The 17,005-nt window shown below is 39.8% G+C and overlaps 1 protein-coding gene across 4 annotated transcripts in view; it reads right to left on the minus strand.

Moving 5' to 3' along the window:
- Positions 1 to 1,067: 1,067 nt before the first annotated feature.
- phactr2 (phosphatase and actin regulator 2) overlaps positions 1,068 to 17,005 on the minus strand; it is a 56,158-nt gene continuing 40,220 nt past the window's right edge. For all 4 annotated transcript variants that reach the window (XM_072678424.1, XM_072678426.1, XM_072678427.1 and 1 more), the window contains 8 exons: positions 16,120 to 16,600; positions 14,626 to 14,789; positions 13,280 to 13,436; positions 12,639 to 12,694; positions 6,274 to 6,335; positions 5,442 to 5,579; positions 3,799 to 3,875; positions 1,068 to 2,497 (listed from right to left, as the gene is read on the minus strand). In XM_072678424.1, coding sequence (XP_072534525.1) covers positions 2,482 to 2,497; positions 3,799 to 3,875; positions 5,442 to 5,579; positions 6,274 to 6,335; positions 12,639 to 12,694; positions 13,280 to 13,436; positions 14,626 to 14,789; positions 16,120 to 16,600 — 1,151 coding nt within the window. In that variant the 3' untranslated portion in view covers positions 1,068 to 2,481. The remainder of the gene's footprint in view (positions 2,498 to 3,798; positions 3,876 to 5,441; positions 5,580 to 6,273; positions 6,336 to 12,638; positions 12,695 to 13,279; positions 13,437 to 14,625; positions 14,790 to 16,119; positions 16,601 to 17,005) is intronic.

The following is a 17,005-nucleotide window of genomic DNA, read 5'->3' on the forward strand; positions in this document are numbered from 1 at the left end:
GATATGTACATAGAAATCAACAAAATAACTGTAAAACAAAAGACTCTCTTACATGTGTTTCTCTAGTCTAAACCAGCTAGGCCTATGTAAGCTTACCAAGGTCTAAAATATGTCAGGTCTATATGTCAGGCTTTCTATAGCCCAAACCAGTCAGGCCTGTGTACGATTTCCATGGTCTAAATCAGGCTTGTGAAAACAGTCAATGGCCTTAATCAGTCAGGCCTATCTTGGTCTTCCATGACGCAAAATAATCCAGGCACCGTGAAAGGTTTCCATCATCTAAAATAAGACAGCCCTATGTAAGCTTTTATGGTTTAAAATAAAACCAGGTCCATGTAAGCTTTCCAGACCTGTCTGTAAGTTTTATGGTGTCTAAACTAAGCTTATCTGTAAGATTGTTATAGTCTAAATCAGGCCTATGTAAGCTTTATATAGTCTAAATCAGTCAGGCCTATCCAAGTTCCCATGGTCTAAAATAAGCTGGTCCTAAGGGGTGAGCAAACAAGGGTAACAGTTCATTTACAGACCTTTCTGTAAGCTTTATCTGGTCTAAATCTGGTCTATCTGTAGGCTTTATGTGATCTAAATCAGTCCCCACAGTCTAAAATACGCCAGGTCTATGCAAGCGTCCTATGGAGCAGTTTGTTGAGAATAAAATGCACACCAAGATATATAATGAATAATAAATAATGAATACAGATGACTCTAGGACATTTGGGGTAGGGGGTGTGCTAATTCAAATTACGTATCCTCTTGTTTTTGACATGTTGCTCCAGGCATCTAGCACCTGTAAGGCCACTTCACCTCCCTCAGTCTTTGCAACAGGAAACCTTTGGCCTTACTGTGTACAAATTTATGTAAAGTCTCATCCTGAACATAATCATAAACAGCCATCGTAACCTGACACTGCTAGTTCTTGATTCTAATGATGCAAGTTTTACATGGTGGTAACATGTCCAACCCCCTTTAGCTTGAGAATGTAGATGTAGAAAAGTGCTGCTCACTTTGCTCAAAAGAAAACACGCCATTTAAAACATGCGACTATAGTAAAGCACTAAAGAGTCTAGTACACAACATAATAGATGTATTCACATGTATAATATGCACATTCTGTACAACAACTGATTAAAAATAATTTAAACATTTTCCAGGACGTGTCTGCAATGATAAAATAATACTCTCACCATCTCACATGTCTGGTAACATCATTCTGACATTAGATATGTTCTATGTTTGATCCCACAGCATCTGACAATATAATGTAACAATGCTATATTTCTACTGAAAAGATAATGTGTACAATGGATTTGTGGTTTTGTCAAATCCACCTTTTTTACCTGACTAGCTTCACATGTTCTGAAAAACACACAAAGTGGTCCAGATCAGAAGAAGTGAAAGAATGAGGTTCCATTTGTTGAGAAAACATGCAACAAAAAAAAAATAAATCAACCCAGGTTATGCAAGGTTAGTCACTTTTGCCTTCTTATAAACCTGGCATGTAGCATGAGGGTGTTGTTTCAGTTTATGAGGAATAAACTTTCAGCTTGTTTTTCAGGGTCCAGTTTTGCAACTTTAAACTAAAGCCTGTGTATTGACCCTGTTTATGCACAAGTATTCCACTAATAGCCAAATCAATGGAGACTGCAACTGTAAAACCAGAGGGCTGTGATGGCATTAAAAAAGTAAACAGCAGTGTTACAACATAGACTGCATTTGGTCTTTTCCTGAACAACAGTTATACATATGATTCAATGTGGCCTAAAACATAAAACTGCTACTTTAATGTAACAGAAAAACAAGTTTGATTTACTGTTATGGATGCTACCAGTCTGGGTATATAATAAGAACTAGACGATCAAGCGTTTTACGCTTGATTTAAAGTAATGGTAAGAATTAGGTGAATATGATTTCGTAAATGCTTTTCACATGCATGAATATTCAGAGCTATTATGGGACTCGACGCTGTAATACTGCTTTAAAAAACAGCTGAAAATACAAAAATCAACGTCCTCGGCACACTGTAGATTTGGATACACAACAATGGTTCATTTGTCCCTTATGTCGTATGCCTGAGGCAAAATGTGAATCTTCGGTGATGGTCATGGTAAATAAAAAAAAATAAAAAAAAAACACAAAAAAAGTCTTGTCCTTAGTGTGTGCAAAAATATAACAAAACCAACAAAACAAATGAAGGAAAAAGCAAAAATCCCAGGACAGACCAAGGCACCTGTCTGCGTTCACATTTGTTCTTGTCCAGCAGTCTCTCTCTTTGTGTCTCTGCATTTCAGCTGTACTCCGCTCCCCCGGGCAGATGACGGTGATGGCTTGAGACAGGCCAGCCGGAGCGCCGCCAGCGCCAGAGGAGAGCCGGTGTGCAACAGGAGCCCAACTGTTGGCCCCGCAGCAGGAAGCGTAGTGGAGGGACAGGAAGAGAGAGCCCAGCGCAGGCGGCAGTCCAGAAAGCTCACGGTAGAAACCGCCTCAGGGCCGATGGAACCTGCCAAGGCACAGAGGGAGCAGACTCTTATTTTAGCACTAGTCTCAGTATGGAGCTGTGGAAGCAGACCTAACCAACATTTATGGGGAAACAAGCTCCCCTTCTTGGCATTCCCTCATTAGTTTGTTAAAAGCCAAAAATTCCTATTAAATACAGATCCAACCTAATTCATTTTGGGATTGGTATGATGCTCATAGAGTTCTGTCTGTCTGTCTGTGACGGTCTGCACAGAGTGAGTTTATTTGGCACAAGCAGTGGCGAGTTCTAGAGTGGGACTGTTACTCAACAGCTCAGCTGTACATCGTGTGTAGAATGATGTGGGGAATTAACAGACAGTAACTGTGCAGACAGGATCAGGTCATGAATACTGTGGTATTTATTTTATTATTATAGCCACTTTTTTATAAAGTAGTGACTTTAGTTCACAGATTCACTGGATCTGACTGATATAAAAAGTCTGAAATTATAATTTAAAAAGACATAAATGATACAGAAGCTATGGGTGCCAGAATGTAAGGTGGAAATTAAGGTGGAACAGACCATTTCAGTTAGAAGCTAGCAAATAACTCCAGCCTTGTGAAGGCAGCCATGTTTTATTTAGTGTCATAATTCTGCACTGAATTGGATGTTAGAAATGGAGGTGAATAATCAATTGAAAAGAAAAGATAATGGGTTTGGGGTGTTTTCACAATTGTCCCGAATACACAAAGTCGCATCCAGGACCGATTCTGGGCTCATTTTTTTTGGGAAGGGGGGGGGGCTCATTATCACTGGTTTGCGTTTACACAGATGCTTTTACAGATTTCAATTTCAAACATCACTTTTCTGCGCTAATTTTTGAAATATAGTAGGACACATTCAGATTCATCCTTTTACTGTTTTTCCTTAGATACAAACACTCAAGCAGTAAAGAACAGTGATTTCTGGAGTCATGGCCTTTCACTGTGCAGAAACACCAGCAAACAAGTTCTCCAAGAAGAAGGTTTTTAGCCATGCAGGTGTTAGGTTGAAGCAGTCACATGACTCCACAGGCAGCACCGGGAGTGGATAGCATCATGTGCAGCTCACCGCACTAGAGTCCGCTTGAAGCAAACCCCAGACTATTGATTACAGGAAAACAACTGTTGGGCCAATCCTGGGCTCAGAAATGGCTTTCACATTTGACCAAACATACCAAACTCTCAAAACAAGCACTTTCAGGTCCAGAAACAAATGCTAGTGTGAAGACACCCTTAATCTCTGTGCATAAACCAGCCCATAATGAAAGCAGATTTATTAGAGTTACTAAGCAACCGACTCACCTGGTAAACTGCTTGCTCTCTTCATGAACTTCCATCTCTTTGCTTTTGAACTCGTTAAGTTCCTTGCGTATAGCAGCCTGTGAGACAAAAAGATCAAAATTTTTTGTTTTTAATTTTTTTTATTAGTTTAATTTATGTTTGACATCTGTATCAAGAGACATTGCTTGTACAGGTAAATTCCTCCCAGACTGTATTTTCTCAACATGCAAAACAGCAAACCCAACCCAATTTATGACGGACAGCTGAACACACATAAGAGAGTCTGTTTATTATAAATAAAAGCAAAAAAAAGCTTTTAGTCAGTAGGTGGCATCTCAGAAAAATTGTTGAACCTGTATTTTCTGACTACAGCTCTACTCATACTCACTCTACAGTGATCTGCATATGAGCAAAAAGAAAACTCCACAGTAGAACAATGCTGAAAAAATAGACCATTTCTCAATAAATCATTTTCTGTTGGGTGCATGGAAATGAACTTCTGTAAAACACAAACAATGCTGGACTAATTTTATGTACACCCCTCATTTTTTTATACGCCCAGCCCATTTCTTAAAGCTAACGCTACCCAAACTGTCCTTTACATTTCTTTATCACCTACAGAAAAGAGAGGACAATGCTAAACACAAAGCTATGCTGTGCCATGCGGCTTCTGTGTGACCCCCCCCCCCTTTGCAGTGTTGTAAACCAGCCAATCAGGGCAGAGCTTATCAAATTATTCCTGAGTCAACTATAAAAAAAACATGTTTTAATTCTGTCAAATCCAGCCAAATCATAGGGTTATAAACGTTTTTCACCCCAACCAAAGTCACATCTACTATAAGGACAAAAGTATTGGGACACTCACTCATTTATTCATTCATTGTTTCTTATGAAAGCAAGGGTATTAAAAAAAAGTTTATCCTGCTTTTGCTGAAGTTACTGTTTCTACTTTCAACTAGATTTTGGTTTACTGCTGTGAGTGTTTGATTGCATTCAGTGACAAGCATTAGTATGGTCAGGGTGTTGAATCCTCAGCGCACTCAATCCCCAACTCCTCAACTCATCCCAAAGGTATTGGAACACCTGGCATTAAGCATGGTGCCAACAGGTTCATGTTCATATGCTCCAACGAGTCCTAATCTATTGGCAGTACTTCTCTACTGGGCCTAGAGAAGCAGTATGTGTGTCCATTTGCACTTGTGTGTCAGCAACAGGTGCAACTTAAATAATCTAAATGCAGTCATTGCAAGGGGTGTCCACAAACATTTGGACATATAGCATATCTGCACATCAACACAACTTAAAATCCTCAATAAATCAATTATATGGCATCTTCAACTGTAATAAAATAAGCCGAGCAACGTAGTTTTTCTTAAGTGGTTAAGTGTCCTCAAAATGTAGTATTTAGTTCTCAAATATTAATTACAAAGAATTACATACTTACCCTTGCCATCTAATAAGTAAGGAGAATGTATAGTGTGCGAGTGGGTCTTTTCCCAGCCTGGGCTGGATATCAGTTCTTCATCACGGAAAATCAAGACACTTGTGTGCCCCCTGCTGCTTCCCTCTTAACCAATGTGTAATGACCGGTTCTCTAGCCTCCATTTACAAGCACTCCATAATTATTTCATAAAGAAACGCAAGTGAACAGGATAATGGCCTACTTTGTCAGCAGGGGTCAGCCTGGTCCAGGGTTTGTCAGCACGGCGATCATAATCTTTCGCATCAGTCACCTCCACATATTCGTTAAAACGCAAGATCCGCCTGGCCACCAACTCAGCGACTGTGGGCCGGACGCTCAGCTACAGACAAAAGGGAAACATTACTTTTAACATTCTGATACATTATACCACAGGTAAGCGCTAAGTTACCCAGAACTGTTAAGCCCATCTTCACAGCAGCACAAATGAGCCACTCTGTTCAGGCTGGTACTGCTGCCCAATAAATAAATATATAGATAAATAAGTAAATAATAATAAAAAATAAATAAATGAATAAATGTATGAATTAATTAATTAATTAATAACAGTAATAATAATAATAATAATAATAATAAAACTACTTAATTGGTCACATTCAATTTATATTTTAACATTATTTGATAGCTTTTATGATGAATTATACCACAGTTCGGTCCTGTAATGTGATTACATATTTACATCCACCAGATGGAGCAGTGCACCACAAGTTCTCTCTTCTCCATCTAAATAACACTGCGTCAGTCTCCGAAGACATTTTAAACTCTAGGTTTACTTTTCACTTATTAATCTTAACACATATTGTTCCTCAACTATTTTTTAAAAACGATATACATCTAAAAATGATGTTATGGCATTATAAGAGTGAGGAATGTAAGAAAGTACCTAAATACGATTCCCTGCAGGTTTAAGGGGTTAAACCTTTTTTTAATTGCAAGATTTCAAGGTAATCTATATTTAATTAGTTGGAAAATGTGATTTTGAACATGAAAGAGAAGCAGATTGTTAAAGTATGTACCTTCCTGGAAAGCCGCCTCTTAATTTCTTGCTTGGCCTCGTGCTCCTCCTCCTCATTCTTCTCTGCAGTGACATAAGAGCAGACAAATTAATGCCTCAACTACATTTCACAAGAATATGTGATCTTATGTAAATGTTTGGACACCTGTGAACAAACAACTTAAAATAAGTGACACGCCCTCTACACAGGGAACCAGCTTGAAGATGACATTTCTTGAACGTTTTAGAGCACAGGTTTATTTAGATGTTGAATTTTACATAGTAAACAAAAGTTAACATAAAATATAGCTACAACTTTATGTGCTATTACTTCTGCTGTTCATGTCCTCCCATCCAATATATTAAAATAAGCTAATAAACATTATTGTACACGTGAAGTAGAAGTGCAGTGTCTGCAAAAACGTGTGATTTGTCAAGGGGTGCCCAAAAGTTGCGCAATGTAAGCTAGATTTATGTAAAAAAAAAAAAAATCAAGACGTGTAACATACTAAACCTATTTCACAGAGAATTTTAATTAAAGCTACTTTTTGAAAATAGATAATACCCATCATAAAATAAGGAAGCATCTGATTTTCTGAAATTTCTGAATTTTTCTGAAATTTTCAGCCATGTTACTCCACTGCTGTGTTCTCTTTACTGGCTTCCTGTAGCTGCTGCCCACATCAGATTCAAAACCTTGACGCTGGCCTACAAAGCCTAGAAAGGACTGGACCAGCCCCTCCGTACCTGATGGCAATGGTCAAAAGCCAATCTGCACCTAGAGCCCTTCGAGCTTTAAGTACGGCTCGGCTCGACCCGCCATCCCTCACAATCCACGGAAGACAAGCGACCAGGCTCTTTTCTGTCCTGGCACCAAAGTGGTGGAACGAATGGAATGAACTTCCCCTGGGTGTCCGAACGGCAGAGTCGCTCACTGTCTTCAAACACAGACTGAAGACCCACCTCTTCTGAGAATACTTGGGCGAATAGTAGAGTACTATGGTCTCTGTATTGACTTGTGTTTAGTAATGTCTAAAGCTTAGAGGTATCTTTGAATTTTTAATCTATTCAAACTAGCTGAGGTTATTCTTCAGTAAACAGCGAATCATTTTTGTAAGTCACTCTGGATAAGAGCGTCTGCTAAATGCCTTGAATGTAAATGTAAATCTGATTTAGAGCGTTGCAACTGAAAGCTAACCATTTAACCTCTCATAACTACATTACTGCCACAATCAGAATCAGATTCACAAACCCTAAAACAAAAATCTGTGGAACTAGAGACTAGACTAGAATGTGCTAGAGTAAACGATTACCAAATGATTTATAATAATTTCCACATTAAGGCTAAAAACCTAATAATAAACATAGGGTTAAGTGTTTTAATGAAGGGGTTCACTTTCAACACTCATTAATGAACCTGTGAACAAGTGGAAATACAGGAGAAACCAGACAGACAGTGACTCACAGGCTAGATGTCGTTCTATGAACGTAAGGTGAAACTTGTTCTCAGCCTCTGGCTTAAATACACTGTCTGAGTGCACCAGCTATTTGGGAAGTCAAGACTACACAGACACGTTGCTTGTTTCTGCCATCGTCAAACAGTATTAACGACCCACCAACTCGCTAAATCCATCTTCTTCAGTGCTTAGGAAACAGGGCACTTTTGACAATACTTTTCAACTAACCAAGTGCTTCACTTTTCTTGGTACTGTAAACTGTAGATATGTGAAAGCAGCATTACTCAGACCTTTTAAGATGCTCAACACTGCCTGTATGTGTACACCCAATGGGCCTCATTCATGACATGCGAGCAGAATGAATGTGTGCAAATTGTTACTTTTCGTATGTACAAACAACATATACACCACCTCCAGACCTCCAGAAGTGTGCGTAACACCCATAAGCCACTGGCTGCATTCCACACTAATACTATAAGGTATACTATACTATATACTGATCTTAATAGTATGGGTTTCGCAGGTTGGCAGGTTAATACACTAAGCACTTGGGCGAAGTGTAGTGTTGAGTACTGTGGTCTTCATACTGACTCCATACTAAGCGTCTAACTTTGTGGTATCCTAATCCTAGGTAATCCTAGCTGATACAAACTAGCTAAGTGTATTTTCAGAATAAACAGCAAAGCACTTGTGTAAGTCGCTCTGGATAAGAGCATTTGCTAAATGCATTCAATGGAAATGTAAGAATAAATATACTAACCTGTTTTTTTTTTTGACTAACTGGAAGTGATGTTGCTGCAGCCGGCACTGCCACTGTACTTGCATCTACCATTTTTCAAATAATTGTTTCAGATAATAAGTATCCATCATAACCACAATGAAAAACCAACTGGTTCGAAATGTATACTTTGAATATTTCTGTATACTCAACTTTGACACTTATCTATCCTACATATCCTACTCAAAAACTAGTTAGTATTAGTACGCAATTGGGACACACTCGCTGAAAAGTATTAATTGACATGGATGCATTTAAATGTTTAATTTGACTGCATTTTATTAACTAAAGAATTAGGTAATAAATACTACATAAAAAAATTACAAAATGACACTCAACAAGTGAATAATCATTTACCCATAGGAGCCTATTATTCAGAGCAACTCTGTAGAAAGAGCTTTAGCGTCTTCAGAGATCATACAGGTTTACCAGCGGAGAGTGAGGATTCACTGGTTAGCTGACTTTAGACTATAGAGATCCATTCTTTTGTATTTAAGCAACATTGTGGAGCCATCTTTAAGAAGGGAGTGCAACAGTCAAGCAATACCCCAAAATGGCTCAGTGGTTAGAGCACCGGGTTACTGATGACGGGGTTGTGGGTTCCATACCTGGGTTTGCCAAGTGGCCACTGTTATTCCCCTGAACAAGGCCCCATACTCTCTCTGCTCCCCAGGCGCCACAGCGGAGGCCGTTCACTGCTCCGGGCATGTGTGCTAACTGTCCACGGTGTGTGTGTTTGCTCACTAGTATGTATGTGTGTGTGTGTTCACTGCATGGATGGGTTAAAGTCAGATGTCAAATTCCATCTGTGTGCAACACAAACAGTGAATGTGGCGGCCTTTGTTTGCTATTCCCATACCTGTTACAGGTGCTATCCGTGTTTGGCTTCTTGGATGCTGGAATGTTACAGCAGGAGATTGCTGACAGATCAGGAGATCTAAGCTAGGTTTATTCTTGATGCATCGCAACTGGCATGCTAAAAATTACACAACTGCTGTGCTTGCACACTGTGTGTTGGTCCTGTGCATGGTCGTGCACCTCCAGATTTTTGTAACTTGGAGTGCAACATGCTTCTTTCAAAATGGATAAAATTGAAGAAGCTCTTGCAGAGCAGGTACAACTCCACAGGCATTTGTACGACCCCTCTATGAGAGATCATAGACACAGTCAAATGGCTTAAAATTCATGGTGCGTCAAGCATAAAAGCCTATAGCGTTTGTGCCGGTATGCACGTGTCTGAAGCCTTGGTGTGTATAGTTTCCCTAAGTGATTAACAAATAATAAAAGGTGGCTTCTGCATCAATATAGTTCTTTTCTTTAGTTTTGTTTTTGTAGAGGCGCTGAGGCTTTTTTGCTGTGCTTTTCAGTTCAAGAACTGTTTATATTGTGGGCATGGGTGTGGTTTATGGTATTGGTGTAATTGTAAAGCAATGTGCAAAACCATAGATTTGTATGGATTTGGCCCCCTTTTACAGCTACAACAGCCTCCACTTTTCTGGCAGGGCTTTCCGCAAGATTTTGGCATGCATCTGTGGGAATTCACGCCCATTCAGTCCAAATATGATGACGCCTGGCTTGCAATTGAGTTTCCATGGCCAGGTGTACCCTGTTCCCTCATTATTCCATGACAAGTTCATGTGCTAAAAGATCTGAAGTGTATTCCAAGCGATGAATTTGTATTTGGAAGCAGTTCTTGGGAACTGTCAATATTCTTAAAAAAGAAGGAATGCACAGGTGAGTTTAGCAACACCTAATATATATAACCACAGATCAGCACTACAGCAGATGGATGCAGAATTCTTTCCTTGGCAATGAAAAACACCTTCTTTAACATCTAGTCAAGTCAAACACTCTTGAGGAGGTAGGTGTATCATTGTCAAGGTCTACAATCAAGAGATGCCCATATTAAAGTAAATACTGGTTTTCTTCAAGATGTAAACCACTGGTAACTCTGAAGAAGAGAAAGGTAAGATTAAAACCCAACAAAAACACCCAGCTCTGCAACAAGATTTGGACTTTGGAGAGATGAAACCAAGAGTAAACAGAATATAAATAAGGAAAGAAAGGGTTCTTGACCCAAAGCAACACCACATCATCTGTCAATCATGGTGAAGGCACTGTTATGTCAGGAACATGTATGGCTGCCAACACTAATGGCACCTCACACTACAGATGAATAATGACCAAAAACATATCACACAAGTAACAAGACCTTTTAGATCTTTAGGCACATAAATGCAATGTTCTTAAATGACAGAATCAGTCTGAACTCATCCCATATTTTTTTTTAACTGAAGGCAACTGCAGTGAAGGAATGGGAAAGGCAACTTAACATTTGATAATATCCATGAGTTTCAGACTTCAGGCAGTCACAGACTGCAATGGATTTGAAGTATTAAAATCAATGTATTTAGAATGATTAGATTGTCCAACTGCTTTTGAACATGTAAAAAAAGGTGTATTTTCTAAATAGTTAATGCAATTTATCTGTTAAACCACATAAATTCAAGTTGAAAAGTCTATCAAATCTTGATTTCCAACTCCAATCCACTGTAGTGGTGTATAGAGGCAAAATTACTAAAAACGATACTGTCCATAGACCCAACTATAATTATTTCCAATTTTGGGAAAGCCTTACTTATGGAACAGACTATAACTGTCGAAAATATTTGTGTGTGCTGCAGCATTAACATCACCCTTTACTGGAAATAAATGGGCCAAGCCCAAACCCTGAAAAACAGTTCAAGACTATTCCAAGTTATTCCTCCTCCTCCAAACTTTACTGCTGGCACTATGCAGTTTGGAAGGAAGCATTCTCCTGGCATCTTCTGAACTCGTCCACAAGACCGCCAAATAGTAAAGCATGATTCATCACACCCCAGAGTCCAATGGTGACGTGATTAGGTCAATCTAGCCAACGCTTGCCACTTTGCATAGTGATCCTATACTTGTATGCAACTGTTTGGCCATGGAAACCCATTTCATGAAGCTCCTTAGATGCAGTTATGGTGCTGATGTTTCATATAGAGGCAATTTTGCGCTTTTTCCATCTTCTGTGCTTGTTGACCAAGTTGATTGAGTGTTGTCAAAGTTTCTCATAGCTGAGCTATTGTTGTTCCATCATAACAATGATCCCAATATTTCACAGCACCTGAGATCTAGCAGGGTAGAAGTGTCACAAACTGACTTGTAGGTGGCATCCTATGACAATGCCATGTTTTACGTCACTGAGCTCCTCAGAATGACCCACTCTAATGTTTGTTGTTTGTCTATGGAGATTTCATGACTGTGTGCTTGATTTTAAACTCCTGTTAGCAATGGGTGTGGATGTGGCTGAAACACCTTAACTAAATAATTTGGAAGGTTGTTCACATGCTTTTGGCCATATAGTGCATCATAGTACACATATTAATACCAATTACAGACAGCCTGGAAAGAATACTAACAGCAGCAGCAGTAATGTTGGTCAGAGTTCTTTATACACTGATATTCTCATATGCTCAGAGTATACTGTAAAGAGTATATTGTGTATCACAATAAGAACTGTTTGAAAGTTGTTTACAATATGATAAAATATTTGTCAACCTGCCCACCCCTTCTACATTGGTTTCAACTAAGATTTTTTCCTCTTCTTATTTAAAGGTGATTGTTTTTTTTCTATTGTTTGGAGGTTTTTGTATGACTGATATACAATAATATACTGTATACTGGTAATTTGCACTCTCAAGTTAGAGGATCTGATAAGCACCCAGAGCTACTTTACAAAACCTGTCTACAACCATTTGGTGGATTAAAGATTAAAATGAAAAATAAAATGATTAAGAAAAATCTGCAAGACATGCCAGATCTGTCAGTGCTTCAAAAGACACTACTCAGTACAGCTCAGCTCAGTAGCAAAATCCAAACTGTAGCATCACACCAACACAAATTTATTACTACAGTTGGAAGTAGTCTGAGATTCCAAACTCCTACATCTTTAATCAGACGTCAGTGTGTGTGCCAAGCATTTACTCAGCAGCCTCTGCAAGCTAGAAGCAAGGCTAAGTGGAAGCAAACATTAAAACCTTTTTACCATCAACAAACAGATTTTGGAGGCTATATCAATGTGATGGTGTCCTTTCAGTTTGAAAAGGAAAACAAGTGTTTACTCACGTTTCAGAATGTTTCTCTGCTCCAGCTCTTCAGTCGTGGGTCTCTGACTCAGACGCCTAGAGAGGGAAGACGAGCCAATGGACTGATCAGAGTGCTAATGGCAAATCACATTAAGAGTACTGGCAAGAAAGTGACTCCATAAATACTGAGCACTAAAAGAAAAGTTACTGAGAAGATGTTTGACAAGTACAAGGCTGGAAAAACACAACTTGGGTGAATCCAAATCCGGAATAGTCAAAAGATCAGGTCTGTGTTGAGCAGGGTAACCATACATAGTCTTTTTTAGTTTCGTCACAGTTTCGTGCTGCAGAAATAAAACCAGGTGCTTGGGCTACACTATTTTATAACAAAAGCTTCTAAAATATATTGTACTAATGTGCCACCGTAAGAGTTTGCAGACATTAGTAATTGACTAGAGCAGCCAAGATTACCGAAATAGGCTCAATAAATAGAGGGGGAAGAAACTCAATGCTTAAATGAACCTTAGTGATTTTCTGATATATTGTATTTTAGTATCTTTGGAAGCAAATGCAACCATAGTACATTTCTAGACTGCTAATATAATCAATAGTGACCCCAGATGTGAGAGTTCTCAGTTACGCTGAAATAGAACTATTCTGCAGGTGCTGGGGCAACCTCACCTCACTAGTTTGCAGCCGATCTGCTGCCGCAGTTCCTGTCTCTCCATCTCAGAAGTCCTTGGAAGAATATTCTTCTCCTCCAGTTCCTTCTTGCTGGGCCTGTTGCCGAGTTTGATTGCAAGCGTGTCTCTGCGGCGGATTTTGCTGGCAAGAGAACCTGTGGAAACAAATATTCATTCTAATCTCTTTTAGGCACTTGCATTCTGCCACCATTAAAATGTTATAAAGTGAGAGTGAGGGTAAAAAAAAAAAGAGAGAGTGGTAGAAAGAGGTCAAGAGAGGCCACAAAGCGAGAGAACACATAGTGACCTGTAAAAGTCACTACATACATCTTTTCAGCAGTTATAGGCTTGAAGCTTTTTTTCTGGCAATGCATCCTTTGTTTAAATAAGTAAGAGAAGATGCCAGAAGTCTGATGCCAGTAGATGGGGAAAAAAAAAAAAAACCTGAACATTCAGAAGTATAAACAAGATTGAAAGTGTACTGGGGTTTTACTTACAAGATCGTAACACAGATATTTAAAGTTGGTGTGTGCTAGCATGCAAATGCTTTAGAGCTCAGTGATCAAGCACTCTCATTTCATCTGCACACTTGGTGGCAATAAATGATGCCACGCTCTACATATGTGCTGTATTACAGCATTAAGGTTAAAAAAAACAAAACAATGTTTTGAGTTAGACTGGACAAAGGTGGGGCAATTTGACCAAGCAATGATTGATTGGTATCAATGGGCTCAAAGCATGCCCAAGACACATTCCCCACATCATTACAAATCCTCCACCAGCCTGGAGTGCACACAGAACATGTTGGGTTAATGGATTCATGCTGTTTGCACGAATTTGTGACCCTAAAATCTGTGCAACTCTGCAGATATTCATACTCATCAGACCAGGTTACTTTTTTCCCGGTCTTCAAATGTCCAGTGGTGAGCCTGGTGCAGCCCTGAAGCTGACAGAAGTAGAACCCGAAGTTGGTCTGCTGATTTTAGCTCATCTGCCTCAAGGTTTGATGTGTTGAGCATTCTGAGATGTTTCTCTGCTCACAATCATACACACAACTGTGAATTACTAGAGCCTTTCTCTGTCCATTCTCTGCTGACCTCCATCATCAACAAGCCATTTCTGTGTGCAAAACTTCCACTCACCGGGTAAACTCTGTGTGAAATTCTGAGTAAACAGACTGTGGTGATGAAAATTCATCAGTAGCTCAGTAGTTATAGAAATGCTAAAAACAGCTTGTCTGACACCAACAATCATGGCAGGCTTAAAATCACTGGGATCCTATTTTCCATTGCAACAGTGATCCTAATAATGTGTACTATACATCCTACTTATGAAAGTACATACTGGAGGTATACTCATCCTCTTCGTCCTCTTCCTCCTCATCTCTGTACAGTACGGGCCCATCTGAGTCTGAATCAGTGGACTGAGTCTCTCGAACGGTATCAGGAATAATGGTCACTCCTGGATTTTCTACATTGACCCCCTGTGGTTTCCGGGTTGCTTCAGTCCTGCAACATGCCAAACACAGGAGAGTGACTCCACAAGGTCTTTATAAACCAAAAGCAAACAGAAAAGACTTCGGGTCACGCTTACAATCATGCACTCACAGCCAACTGAATTTATGTGTGATATCGGTGCTTTGGTGTATTTTATATGATATTACTATTGTACACCCCCTCCAAGCAATATGCTCTTTCATTAACATTGTTAGATAAGAGTTGAGAGACCCGTGTGAGTCATTATGTGCCCGTCATTATGTGCCAGTCATTATGTGCCATATACAAGTAGGGTTTGTCATGACAGCATGACAACAGTCTTGCCTAGGGTTACACCACAGGAAACTATAAATCACCCCATCACATGTAAAGCCAAACTCTGAATAGTGTTGGAGAAACCCGTTACCATGTTAACATCACCAGACGGTCGAGGTGTTCAAGGCCTAGTTAGACTTAAGTAAACCAAATGTTTTCCTTATTTCAATCTTTTTATACACACAACTGGTAACAGCAAACATTTTATTTGATTCAGTATACATGTATTCACAGTACACTATATGGACAAAAGTACTGGGACACCTGCTCATTCATCGTTTCTTCCAAAACAGAAAAAAGGTATTTGGTTTTGTTGGAGTAACTGTCTCTACTGTCCAGCAAAGGGGATTTCTACTAGATTTTGGAGAACTGCTGTAAGGATTCTGTCGGCAGCAAGGACAAGTCTGTGCACAGACAGTGACATCTATCATGTAGGAAAACAGTGCAGTGGTGCAATGACCAATTCTCAATAATCAATAATGGTGCCTCCATGCACAAAGAGGGGATTGCCACAGGGAGTGGTGTAATGGATCGCCCTCCCACACAGTCCGACCTGATGTGAACCACGGATTACAATAGTGTAAATAATAGGATTATAATTGAACCATTATAGTGTGGATTACAGTTTTCCTGCTGCTGTAGTATTTTAGTCCACATCTTGCATTAGGTAATGTGCCAATAGGTTCATATTTACCTGCACCAGAAAGTCATCAAATTATCAAGACATTCTCTCACTGGACTGTTGGGGCATAATGGTTATGGTTTGAATTTGTGTTTTTCTGTTTTGTATTATAACTGCCTATTCCCCAAACTCGGCGGCTGCCCAGCAGCTTTTAGTGGGAGTAGAGGTTCGATTTAATATGTTCGCTGTTCCTTTTCAAATGTAAATGAAAACCTATCATATTAATTGTCTGTAATAACAGGTGGCAGATGTAGTAGACAGACAACAGCCTCAAAAATAGCTGAATGAGCCTCTAAAGGGTAGCCAAAAGGTAGTCATTGAGCAGGATGGTTTAACTATACTCACTGTTGATCGCCGTCTGCCGCAGCCTTCCCCTTTTCAGTCTCCTTCTTGGCGCTCTGAGACTCCCCTATGTTGTCTGAAGAAAGTTCATTTGAGGACTCCGTGAAAGAGGTCTCCTCTGTGGCTTGGTTTATGTGGGGCTGCTTTCTCTCAGTCTCTGCTGAGGAATCTGACTGCTTAGCAGTATCTTCACAAACCTGAGATGTCTCCTTAACTGCCTTCTCCTCTGCACTGGAGGCCACAGCCCCGTTCCTTTGGTCTTTTGTGGAAGTGCTTCTCCCAGCCTGGTCCGTGTCAGCTGGTGCTTTGGGACGAGGTTGGGGGGACTTGGACCGGTTGGTTTTCTTGCCATGCTTGGTCTCTCCTGGAGTCAGTTCTGAGACACTATCCTTGAGGTTCTTGGCACCAGCTGTTGAGGACTGTCCAGAGCCCTGAGAGGAACTCTTAGGTGTTCCAGCGGTTTTCTTAGGATTGGGAGCTTTGGCTGTGAAAAAAGGGTCATAAATGAGAACAGAGCAGTTTTTTTTTTTCACTGTTGTAAGAGTACTGACAGAAGCAGAGCTGAAGATGTCAGATGACACGTCAAAGGCACAATGGCAGCTTTTTCAAGTCAAGACAAACAAATACAACATTAAATCAAGCGTGAAATGCATTTCTCACACAAAGCACAGGCATGCTGTTAAATTATTCAATATTAACTTATTCAATGTTTTGGGTAGATATTTCTACCCAATATGGCCAATAACCCCATTGATGTGAACTCCCACTATCACCAACAATGCCCCCAACAATAGGAGGGTGAAGACTAGAACATCTCAGACAACACGTGAAGCCAGTCACCGCCTCTTTTGCTGATGCAGCACCACTAAGTAGGCAGTGCACTTGTAGG

The sequence above is a fragment of the Salminus brasiliensis genome, chromosome 4, assembly GCF_030463535.1.
Source record: "Salminus brasiliensis chromosome 4, fSalBra1.hap2, whole genome shotgun sequence".
Classification (NCBI taxonomy): domain Eukaryota; kingdom Metazoa; phylum Chordata; class Actinopteri; order Characiformes; family Bryconidae; genus Salminus; species Salminus brasiliensis.